The 12833-nt window shown below is 43.8% G+C and overlaps 1 protein-coding gene across 4 annotated transcripts in view; it reads left to right on the top strand.

Annotated features, from left to right (window-relative positions):
* Window positions 1-12833, top strand: part of LOC148015230 (uncharacterized) — a 158017-nt gene that overhangs the window by 122760 nt on the left and 22424 nt on the right. For 3 of the 4 annotated variants that reach the window (XM_087665311.1, XM_087665314.1, XM_087665313.1), the window contains exons 6-8: window positions 9686-10257; window positions 10343-10423; window positions 10530-10640. In XM_087665311.1, coding sequence (XP_087521437.1) covers window positions 9686-10257; window positions 10343-10423; window positions 10530-10640 — 764 coding nt within the window. The remainder of the gene's footprint in view (window positions 1-9685; window positions 10258-10342; window positions 10424-10529; window positions 10641-12833) is intronic. The other variant, XM_087665315.1, reaches the window with a different exon arrangement.

The raw sequence follows: 12833 nt of genomic DNA, 5'->3' as shown, positions 1-12833 counted from the left end.
ACAGGATAGTGGACAAGCAGGTGCTGCAGCGAGTATCAGGCTGCCAAAGAGGAGTGGAGCTGAGGAGAAGGGAGATAGATGTAGCAATTCCTCAGGAGTAACTTGCTCCCCCGAGACAAGAGCCGATAGAGCCCGGGGAGGTATGGGCCGCTAGGTTCTCACTAGTAAGCATCCCCCTACAGGTGGTAGGTAGAGTGGGCGTTGCTCCACCTGGGACCTTCTTCACCGTAAAGGAGAGCGTATGGCCCTTGACAGAGGGCAGCAGGATGAGGGTTTAGCTGTCCTCTCATGGAGAAGAATCCGGGTAATTGGCCTTCAAGGGAAGACATGGCGGTTGGAACCTTTTGTCTTCTGGCAGGAGCTCAGGGAGTGGCGCTTTTGGATCTGGGAGGGCAGGCCGCTTGATGAGCTGGAGCGGGTCGTGGGAGAGTGGCTATGGCCGGCCACAGCGGTCGCCAAGAAGCCACCAAGGTTTTTGCAGTACACCGTCAGGATTGGCAGACACATACTGATGCAGGAGGATATGGATTGGGCGCTGTCATGAAGCACAAATTGGGCGGAGCATGGCATGACGGAGCCTTTCCGACGGACCTTTTGGCGCCGCGCCTATGGGATAGTTGGAGGCCGAGGAGGGTATCGTATTTTTTATGGCTGGTGACACATGGAGGCTTGGCGGTGGAAAGTTGGCTTATCCAGATGCAGGAGGGAGGTTGTATGCACTGCACACAGCAGCCTCTGGAAACACCAAAGATTGCCTTTGGTCGTGTGAGGCGGTGCAGTTCAGGTGGAGAGGTGCATGCCGCATCCTTTACCGTATAGCACTTAGCCTTGGATGTATCTCATGGGGAGATTTCTGCTGGCATGCAGTCAGCCAGGGCCACCACCTTTTGTATGAGGCCGAGATGCAGGACACGATTTTTATTATCGAGGCAGGGTCGTGCGCAATGGTTGGTTTGGAGGCTCTACCCATTCATCAGGTATTGGAGCCCATAGTAGACCGCTCTGAGGTATGGGAGATCATAGGGAGTCTTACGGGTTGGCATATCTGGAAGGCACGGTGTCAAGAGGCTTTCGGCGGAGAGAGACTTTCAGTACAGGCCATTTTAGCAAAACTCTACACCTCCATCATCCACTCCCTCCGTGGCCAATGGGATTAGGTGCAAAGCGAATCCAGGGCTTGTCAGGAGCTCCAAGGTCATTTCATGCGCACTTGGGGCGGCCAAGACCTGTTTTTTGTGATGTAGGCAGGCAGCCCCAAATGGCGATACACCCCCCCCTCCATGGCTTCTTGCCCCCATCCGCCCCAGACCGCCTTGAGAGGCTTGTATATATGATGGACTTGTTACTTTCATAAGCTCCAGCTAGTCTGTTGAGCATGAGCACTCCGTTGTAATCAGTTTTTCTGAGCACCATGAAGATCCACCCAGTCTTCTATATCTCCTTGCTTGAGACATACCATAGCTCAACACTGAAGGGGTAGAGATCTAATCCCCGAGCACTTGTCCAGATTGAAGATCATGAAGAATTTGAGGTCAAGTATGTCTTGGACTCAAGGATCTCCCCACGTCGATTGGAATACCTTGTTCACTGGAAATGATATGTCATCAGTGATTGCACTTGGGAGCCTGCAGAATGTCTCTTCTTGTTCTCAACAAATGCAGATGTTGTTTCCTGCCATGTCATCATCCCACACCAGATTTCTGTGTTTTGCACTCCACTGCCATGTCATCATCCCATTCCAGATTCCTGTGTTTGCAGTCCACTTGCACCGAGAAGGCAGCTTCCACATCAATTGGTAGTTGGCTGCTCGCTTTGGGATCTGTATGAGTGACTCCATCCTGCTGTTTGAGGCATCATTGATTCCTGCAGCACCCCAGAGCCCTGGCCCTTGAGTCAGAGAGGCCTGTGTGGGCTTCTCCTACTCTGCTTTGAGCCCTCACTTCGGGTCCTAGTACATCCAGTTGGCTCCCTCCATTCCTTGAGCACCCAGCAATTGCATGTCTCCCTTGCATATATTTCATCATCATTTCATTTCATTCCTTTGAGTATACTTTCATTGGTCATCTTGTTTGTACTGTGTGTTCATTACCCTCTTGTTCTCACATACTGTGTCAGATCCTCACCTATATGTGCAGGTTCAAGGCCAGGATAAGCTCTTGCAAAATAGAATGATTGTTTCATTGGCGATCTCTGCCAGCCTATCTTGGTATAGCAAAGTCTGTAGATGAAGCGGATGAATCACTTCTAATTTGCAACCTTATACATGATGAATGACGCAGTTCACTTGGACAGTTGGACGTTACAGTGGAAGAGGGGAAAATGTGTCATCACGTTTCGATGGAAACATTTTATGAACTTGCCAGGAGATAGAGAAAGCAAAAATATCTCTTTAGCAGTAGATTTCAGCAGATTTAAGATGTGCTTCCTCATGAATGGTAGAATGAGGCACTATCTAGTGACGATGTGCACTCACTAAAACTTCTTGCTCCTAGTTACTTTCTCAGCAGGGAATTGTGTTGAATGTGAAAGCCAAACTTTAGTTGTTTCATAGTGATTTTTTGTCTTCAATTTTGTATATGCAGTTTAAGGTGTAGCTGTAAGATTCAAAAACTAGAGGAAGAGCTTACTATTTTCTTTTTTAGCTGGCTTCAAGCTAGCTGGCATTAAATTTCAAAATTAAAAGAACAATATGAGTTATATTCCCACATCATCCTTGCAATTGCTATTAAATGTAAGTCATGAGAATCTGAATGTCGAGATTTAATTATATGGAAGCATAACTAATGACCTTCATCAGTAGTGGCTACCTGCAGGGAGTGTTTATCTTTTCAGTAATAAGGATGGCAGACTCAGGTGAGAGGATTTGGATTAGCTAGATTTGCAAGATGCTTTTGGCAGAGGATCAAGGTTGCAATAGGACTTAGCATTTAGACCCAAACCCTGCCACATGCATGATGGATGGCTAGAGGATAGGGGTATGGGAGCAAGACTCTCTAGAGATTACAATGGGACCCTAGATAGTGGGTTTGGAGAGATCTCTTTGCAGAGGCACCTTGGGATGTCCCCTCCTTTGAATACACTGCTGAATTGGGGAGGAGGACACATACGAGAAGGATTAGGTGAGGGCTATGGTGACTAAGTGTTTGATTGCACAGGGTTGTATAGGTCCTCCTTTCCTCATTGACTTCTAGAGGAGATTGGATGATAGCTTTAGACCCACTCTTTCATGGTTATGAGCACGCAAGAACCTATCAGTTGGCACTTGGCTTGTTTATGGTAGATAATCAATTGCTTGTGTTAGATGGAGGGAGCTAGCATATCATTGCTTGGTCTATTTGGATTGCTAGATGTAGCCATGCTATGGATCTATTGGACATATCAATTGTAGAGTCTCTCTCCAAAATTTGGACAGAGATTGTACATACTCTTCATGAAAGATGGGAGAGGATATAAGGCAGAAACTATGAAGAGAAGGAGAGATGCTTTTCTCAGGAACTAGGATATGGGTGCTTTCTTTCACTGTCAGCTACACATGGTTGTTGGGTGTAAAGGCCCTTACACTACTCCTGTGTATATATTACTTCACACGTGTGAACACACCCTTGCAGATGTAAGTGTACCATACCCTAAGTATAAATATATTCTTTTATTCTTTGTGTGTATCACATTGGTACTCACCCATCCCTCGACTCTTCACTTTCTCTCACTGCAGTGAACTGCACACACCTCCATTGACGTGCACATTTCCTGAGTGCTTCCTTTCGCACTCTTCAAGCTAGTATCAAAGCATTGGAAAATGTGTTTGTGCTCTCGAGGACCGGAACAGGCAATCGTTGTCAGTCTAACCAGCAATCGTGACCAGCAAGCATAGGCAACAGGTAGGCGTAGCAGCCATGATCAAGAGGCGTAGAGTTATAGGTAGTTGCGGCAGGTTTTTTGCAGGCGTTAGCTGTCAGGCGAGACAGGCAGCAGTTGTGACAACATTTGCAGCAGGCACAATCATGACCAAGCTGCCAACAGCTGTCGACCTTAGGCGATGGCAAAGACACATGATCAGTAGGCAACGGGCAGCAAAGCGCCGACACATCACAGGTCAATGGCTGGGCTGATTCGTCTTTTTTTTTTATATCTTTGGACAATTTCTAGTTCAACTAAGCAAGCAAGCCCCTTGTTCATTAATGGGGGGTTCACACGCGTAAGCACAGAGGCTAGATCTGTGCAGATTTATGCCTAAAAATTTGGGGCTTTTCCCGCATTTGATGCTGGTCATGCAAAACAATGATATTTGACCCAAAAATTGCAAACATTGTGCGCACTTGTCCCGGAAATTTTGGGCTTTTCATGTATAAGTGAATTTTTGCTCCGTTGAGCCAATTTCATTGTAATTTGTGCGTATTTGGATCCCGAAATTTGGGGGTTTAGCAGAATTTTTGAAATTTCTGCGACATCTGCCCATATTTGACACTTGAGATAATGTATTGATGCAATTGTGGCAGATTCACTGCAAAAATATTGGGGCTTTTCGCATTGGTGATGCATTTTGAGCCGATTTGTACTTTGATAGTGAAATTACAATAGATTCATTGCTGAGTGGGAGAAATTCGGACTTGGGATGTTTCAAATGTTATAAAAGGGAAGCTCCTCTTGGTACATGTATTGCTGAATGCTCATTATGCAATGAGACAGTGGTATATACAGCACTTGGGTTATTGCATTTAGGCATTATGGTGATGTATTAGTGAAGTGCGAGCTGTCACTTATGCAAATGTATCAGAGTTGATTCATGTACATGCTGTAATCAGTACTTGAGACTGAAATTGCAGCAAAACATTTGCTTCTTGGACAACTTTGGAAGTACAAGTGTGTGTACTTGCTGTTATATTCAGCAACCTTGCTATTGGCTGAAAGTATTCAGCATTTTATTGAAGTCCTTTATTGTTGAAGATGGCTGGCAGTGCATCTACATCTGACACAAAGAATCTCTTTGAGATTCGTAAATTTGATGGCAATGGCTTTGATCTTTGGAAAGATCGTATGCAAGGTATACTTTTTCTGAAGGATTGTGATGATGCTTTGGGAGAACATAAGACTGTTTCTTCATTAGATGAGGATTGGGCTAAAATTAATGAAAAAGCCATTCTTACATTAAAATGGTTGTCATCACATATGATATCTTGGTTGATATCAAGGGATTTACTACTGCTTATGCAATTTGGAAAAAACTCAAGGCTACGTATGACAATACAACACCTGTCAATCAGGTACATCTCATGCGAAAGTTGGTCAACTTGAAGCTTGATGAGTCTAAGCCCGTCTCAGAGCATTTAAATGCTTTTACTGGTATTTTGAGTCAGTTATAGGATGTAGGCTTGCCAGATTTTAATCCTAAACTAAGGGCTATCTTCTTGCTCATGACTTGCCAGATTCATGGGAAGCATTGGTTGTGTCATTGAGCAACAACCCCAACTTGACATCTAATGATGTGTATGGTTCTATTCGCAATGAAGAGATTAGATGCAAGGCAAAGGGGAAAAATAGTGGATCAACCTACAATGTAAGAGGAAGAAGTGGAAAAAGGTCAAATGCTACAAATAAGAACAAAAATCGCAGCAAAAACAAGGAAAAATAGCAAGATGTCACTTGTTATCAATGTGGATGGAAAGGGCATAAAAAGCCTAATTGCAGGTACTATAAAAAGAAGCGAGAACACAAGAAGCATGCTAATCCAAAAGGTTAAAAAAATAAGAAGGATGGCAGCTCTACCCCTAGAGAAACAGAAATGGCAAATGTGGTATCTAATGTTGTTATTGAGGAGATAGAAGAAGATAAAGATGTTGATTTGTTGGTTGCATCTTCAGATCCACATGCTATGGCAATGGAAGACATGTATATCACTAAAAGGGATGTGATAGATGCCTTGTTGTCAGCTCATGATGGTTTGCCACAATCGTGGATTGTTGACAGTGGTGCTTCATTTCATGTCACTCCATCTTTGGAGTATTTTTCTTCTTATGCATAAGGTAACCTTGGATACAAAAAGGGTCTATACTAGTCACTAGAGGTGATAAAAGGAGAACTCTATATTATCTCTACTGCAAGGCACTTCTTAGAAAGTTTGTTGCAGTTATAGAAGTGCAGTCACACATGGAGTCATGGCACAAGTGTCTTGGACACATGAGCCAAAAGGGTTTACAGGCACTTTCTTCACTTGGAAGAATTGATGTGAAAAACTTAAAGCTTAACTTTTATGATGATTGTGTTTTGGAAAAATATGTAAAGAGTTCATATTCTCATGGAGCCTTTAGGAAGGCATGTATCTTGGATTTAGTCCATTCTGACGTATGCACCACGCCAATAAAAACTCACAGTGGTTTTCGTTATTTTGTGTCTTTTATTGACCACCATTCTAGAAAGCTATGGGTTTACTTGCATAAGCGGAAAAGTGAGGCATTGGATGCCTTTAAAAATTTTTATGCATTTATTAATACTCAAAAGGGTTTAAAATTAAAATGCATAAGAACAGACAACATGGGAGAGTATTTATCAAAAGAATTCAATAAGTTTTGTGATGTTAATGGGATTAAATGGGAGCTTATAGCTCCTTATAATCTGTCATCTAATGGTGTGACTGAGCGAATGAATCGCACGTTATGTGAGAAGATTTGGTGTATGCTGTCCAGAGCTAAGTGCATATTTGCAACCGTTCTCCATACCGTGCACTTGAAAGTGGCATCCTTGAAGAGGTTTGGTTTGGCAAATTTTCTTCATATGACTACTTAAGGGTCCTATGTAGATGTACCTGTGATAGTAGAACCAAACTTCTCATGAAATCCCATAGAGGCATCTTCATGGGTTATGGAGATGAAGGTGAAATGGGCTATAGAGTTTGGGTTCCAAGCACGAAAAAGGTGCTACCCAGCTGTTGGGATGTGGTATTCAATGAGTCAAAGTTGCTGAAAAATGCCACATCTAATGACTTGGACAAAAAAAAAGAGTAAAATTTCAGCATGATCAGCCACTTGAATAGTCATCAGCCAACCATTGAAAATTCAGCTCCATTTGATGCTGGTTATGATAATCAGTGTATCATCATTGAGCCAAATGAAAATGGGTAGTAAAGGGATGCTGAAAATCAGTTAGGGCAACAAAGTCAACATGCTGAAAATGAATTATAGTAGCCTGAAAATGTATTACAGCAACTTGAACATGCACTTCCGCAACCAAATAATGAGGTCATTGACATTCCTTTGGATGTAGATTCATTGTCTAATAACATAGATCATTGGGTAAGAAGGTCTGCACGTGTTAAAAGACCTATACAAAGGTTTCATCCCTCTTTGGACTGCATTTTGCTCATAGACGAAGGTGAGCCTCTTACATACAAAGAGGCATTATCATGTGAGTTAAAGAAAAAGTGGGAGCTAGCTATGCAGGAAGAAATGAATTCATCGTATTAGAATGATGCTTGGGATTTTTTTCCATTACCCAAAGATAGGAAGGCTATTCCTAACAAATGGGTCTATAAAATCAAGTGTGTGGATGGCAATCCCAAATACAAAGCTAGCCTTGTGGCTAAGGGCTATACACAGAAAGAGGGGATTGACTTTTAGGAAGTCTTTTCACCTGTTGACAAAATGACCACTCTTTGGATATTGTTTGCTATTAAGCCTCTATGGATCTTGAAATTGATCAGATGGATGTTAGAACTGTATTCCTACATGGTGACTTGGAAGAGGAGCTATACATGAAGCAGCCAGAAGGCTTTGTTATGCCAAGAAAGGAGCACATGGTGTGTAAGCTTAAGAGAAGCTTGTATGGTTTGAAATAGGCTCCTAGACAGTGGTATAAAAAGTTTGATGCCTTCATGCTCTCACATGGGTTTAAAAGGAGCAATCCAAATCATTGCTTATATATAAAGAAGGCTGATGATGGAAGCCTTATTATACTTGTGCTTTATGTAGATGATATGCTTATTGTTGGTAAGCATAAAAGCCAGGTTAATGCATTGAAAAGATAGCTGAATTCAGCCTTTTTCATGAAGGATTTGGGTGTAGCTGAACACATTTTGGGCATGCATATAACAAGAGATAGAGAGCAGCAACCCTTATTTCTCTCACAAGAAAAGTACATCAGCAAGGCACTTGATCATTTTTCTATGGTCGATGCTAAGCCACTTGGTATTCCTTTACCACCATTCCTTAAGCTTAGCAAAGCAGATTGCGCAAAAGATAGTAAGGCAGCCAACTCTATGAAGAGTGTTCCTTATTCTTCAGGTTGTGGTTCACTCATGTATGCTATGATGATTGCCACTAGCCCTGACATTGCTCATGCAATGGGAGTTGTGAGCATGTTTATGTCAAATCCTGGCAAAACACATTGGGAAGCAGTGAAATGCATCTTACGGTACCTAAAGGGCACACAAAGAAAATGTGTTTGCCATGGAAAGGATATGTTAGATCTGCAAGGTATTGTGATACAAACATGGCAAGTGACTTGGATACTCGCAAGTCTACTAGCGGGTACATATTTACCTTGATTGGAAAGGTAGTTTCCTAGTGCTCTAGATTGCAAAAGATAGTAGCACTTACTACCATTGAGGTTGAATGTATTTCAGCCCACTGAAGGTTTGAAAAAAGCTATTTGGCTTGGTCGTTTGGTCAAGGATTTTGAACTGACCACCAAAACACCTGTACTTGGATGTGATAGCCAAAGTGCTATATGCCCGGCTAAGAATGCCATGTTTCATGCACGTACCAAACATATTGATGTGCGGTATCACTTTATTAGATAGGTTCTAGATGATGGTCTAGTCACACTACCTAAGATCAAAACACAGGAAAACCCTGTAGATGTTCTTACTAAAAGTCTTGCAAAGGCTCAACATGAGTATTGCATTCAACTAGTGGGAGTTGGTTAAAGGTTCCCTTAGGACCTTTAAGTGGGAGGTTGTTGGGTGTAAAGGCCCTTACACTACTTCTATGTATATATTAATTTACATGTGTGAACACACCCTTGCGGGTGTAAGTGTGTGGCACCCGAAGTATAAATATATTATTTTATTATTTGTGTGTACCACACCGGTACACACCCATCCGTCAACTCTTCACTCTCTCTCACTCCACTGAGCAGCTGCACACACCTTGAATGACACACACATTTCCGAGTGCTTTCTCTCGCACTCTTCAATGCTTTGGCACTATAGACCTCTTGATAGCCTTGTAATATACTTTCCCTTTGTTTTATGCCTTTTTTTTTTAAAGTCCCTTACGTGGCTATTTTTGTACTTTGCCTTGGATACTTTGTTCTAAGGGGATTTATAGATTGAATCATTCTTTCTCTGAAAAGAAATTTCTCTTCAAACAAAATAGCTTGCCAAATAAGCAAAAGTATCAGTTAAAAAGTGCCTCATTTTCAGGTAATGCTACTAGCTCTCTTTTGGAGAATTGGGAGAATGTTAGAAATATCACTTCTTGTAACTTGAAGGAGAACTTCAGTTCTATGGGAATCTTCTATTTTTATGTATTCTTTTACCTTTGGAACTTTCACTAAGAACGTGTTGTAAAAAAGTCAGAATAGAGTATATAAACAAAAATAACAGAGGTTGAAATTCCAAATTACACCATTTCATTGCTGGATATGAGCCAATTGTATACAGTTCTTTATTTCCATGAACTTTCGTAATCAGATTTAAAGCTAACACAATTTGAAGATAAACGTCAACCCTGCCATTTCATTGTAGACACACCTGATGACTTGGAGCCCTCTTTCCCACTAGTCATTGATAGATCTGATATGGTTGGCAACTTAAAAGACGAGAACTCAAAGTCATCTAGGCCAGATGAAAGCGACAAATATGATGAAAATGTTGAAATAGGACGTTGTCTTATGGAGGAAAATGCTGAAAGAAAAGCTCTTGAGAGGGAAGTGCCTTTTGGGACAGAGAACAGTCAAGCTGCATTGAATACAAATTTAAATTTGCCATGTAATCTTTCCAAGGAAACCGATGGATTATCATTATCTCATCAAGAACTTGATGTTGAAAAGTCTAGGTGCATGGAAAAAGGAAATGGACGTACTAGATATGTTCCAGCCTCACCGCAAACAGATCTCTGTGTTGACAAAACAAGAGATGCTCAAGAGCAAATAAATGTTTATAACCAACTGGAAACTCTCTCTCCTTTGAAAATATTGTTCCAAGTCAATTTCATTGGACACCCGGTTGAGGCTGTTGTTTTACAAATGTCATTCCCTTCTGCTGTAAGTGTCTCTGAAGTGCAAAAATTTGCTAGTGATTGCTATTTATAAGTGTGTTACAAACTCAAGGAGCTGTCTTATGCATCAGAAGGTTGAGCTGCAAGATTTAAAAGTTTCAGCTTCAAACTCGATGGTTTACATACAAGCCGGCTCTTCCAACCCTATTTCAGTAAGCCTGTTTGGGTTCTATTCTAATTGCAGTTTTAAAGGAAAGAGAACTTCACAATTGTTTCATTCATTAAGTTCATCAAAGAGTCCCTTTTGGTCTATCTCAGGTTCCACTTCTTTTTCTGACATCACCAGTTCAAGCAAAGGCATCATTCTTCTCCCTTGGTGGCTTGCTTGAAGTATACCTCCCATATGTACCTTATTCAGAAGTGCTGGAGGTATGTGATTGGTCACCCCTCTCTCTCTCTAAGATTGCAAGCACCTCCTAGCATCTGTTTAGAATGTGGAATTGGAATATTTGGCAAAACGGCCCCTCTTGCTTCCTATGACAGATGTATAGGGGTAAGAAATCCTAAACTCAGTAATGAAAGAACTGTCTCCAGGCTTCATGGGCCTTCTGCTTAACACCAGTCAGGACATGCAGAAAGCCAGAAACAAATTTTTGAGAAAAGACTAAGTGATAAAGTAGCTCATGCCATTCAGATAGAACCCTTACTTGTAGAGCATAGACACACAAAGATCAGGTCTTAGTAGCATATCACCCGCATGTCTTTAGAGAAGCCTCTTGTCCTCATTTTCAAAGAAACTATTGGTGACTTGTAGGAATTTCTTCCACATTCAGTAGTTTACTTGTCATATGAGTTGTTGTATTTAAAGTTGATGTGCAGCGATCACATCATGACAGATTTTTCTATTGCTTGACAAAAAGTGAACACTTTGATCACCTGATCATTGAGGCACCTAGTGTAAGCAAGAAACCCACTTTCACCCTCATATAAATATCTCAAAAAGCTTGTGGTTTGTGAGAAAACCGAAGTTTTATTGGTTACGGGATCAATTAGGTAGATATCCCCATCACCCCACAAGTCCATATGCTTCAATTCCATATATATATAACTATGTAGAACCTAAGGGGGATTTCCATGGCTCAACACTATCGCGACGCTCGGCGCTACCCCCTCGCTCCATCTGATCGCCACCCCCCCCCCCCCCCCGCGCTCTGGTTCATGCCCTTCACCTCCGCCTGCTCGCGCCCGCCCCCAGTGGGGATCACGTCCCTCCCCCCGCTGGTTCGCGCCCCCGCCAATTCGCACCCCCGGATTGCGGCCCGTTTTTTTTGTTTTCTTCCACCAATTCACCCCCTTCGTCGAACATCCGTCCCCTGCCTCTGGCTGTCCACGCGACTGGCATGCTCGCCCTCTTGGCGTCTCCCCCCGCCTGTCCAACCAAGTATGACTGCTGCCCCCGCCCCCCCTCTCGCCATTGATCCCCCCCACCCTCCAGTTGTTCCCTCTATCTGTAGCAACTCCCCCCCCCTCAAGTACCACCACGACGTGATTGGTAGTTCTCTCAGAAGAGACGCGCAATGGAAACCTCTGGTCAGATGCTGCCGCACTCTTCGAGTGCCCCCCAGTCAAACACCTTGTGCGTAGTCCTCTCTGAGGAGCAGCTCTTAGCCGTCCGAGCTAAGGAGCTGGAGCTAATGGAAACAACGATTTATGGTCAGGTAGTAGGACATTCCCCAGCCCAGCTTCGGGACTGGCTTTACTCCACGTTGCGCTTTGGCACAGCAGAGATCGTGGAGGTGGCCCTATTGGGCCAAGGGATCTTCATGGTCCGGCTCAGCTTGGCGGAGACAGCTTGCGAGTTACTCGCCAGTGCACCATATGCATCCACGAAAGGGGTCATATACATGGTCCCTTGGTACAGTGGCTTTATTGTGGAGGCGTTTGCACTCCACAATAGGTTTCTTCGGCACTCGGTCACCTTTCTTTTCCCCGGCTTGGCGATTGAGTATCGCCTGTTGGTGGAAGACTTTGGACAACTCTTCGGCACTGTCCTTCCCGCGTCTTTCGCGGATACAGTGACAGCAACAAGAGTCTTAAAGGTACGGGTGGCAGTGAAAGAGTTCAAGAATATCCCACAGTTCCTAGAGATTGAGGCAGGCGGGCATTCCTTTAGGTAGCAGGTCATTGTGACTGGACAACTAGGGCAGTGCCTACACTGCCACATTTTTGGGCACTAGGCAGCAGTTTGTACACATTTCGGTGCCAAGGCGACTCCGCCAACAGGCCCGCAGGTGAACACCAACGGCTTTACTCGAGTCTAGAGACGACAGAGAGGGAGACGGCAGGGGGGGCGCAGCCAGCTCATCAAACCCAACCTCCTCAGCAGGGTGCAGGCGGGCGTGCGACGCCCCCTCAGCAAAGCACTCCACAGCCCCCCTCGTCTGTCCCACCTGGCAGGACCGCAGCCCCCCACATCCTCCACCTGCGCCACAGACCGCCCCGCCTAAGTCCCCATAGTCCCGTCACACCCCCCCGCCATGCATCTCCGTCCATCCCACCATCCCTCGATCCTCTTCTCTCCTACCACCCCCCCACCGAGAAACCCCCCCCCCCCCCCCCCCC

Source organism: Lygodium microphyllum, chromosome 24 (genome assembly GCF_053477565.2).
Source record: "Lygodium microphyllum isolate KBCC chromosome 24, Lygodium_microphyllum_v1.1.10, whole genome shotgun sequence".
Taxonomy (NCBI): domain Eukaryota; kingdom Viridiplantae; phylum Streptophyta; class Polypodiopsida; order Schizaeales; family Lygodiaceae; genus Lygodium; species Lygodium microphyllum.
Note: the sequence above shows the minus strand (reverse complement) of the source record. Positions and strands in the feature narration are given on the sequence as shown.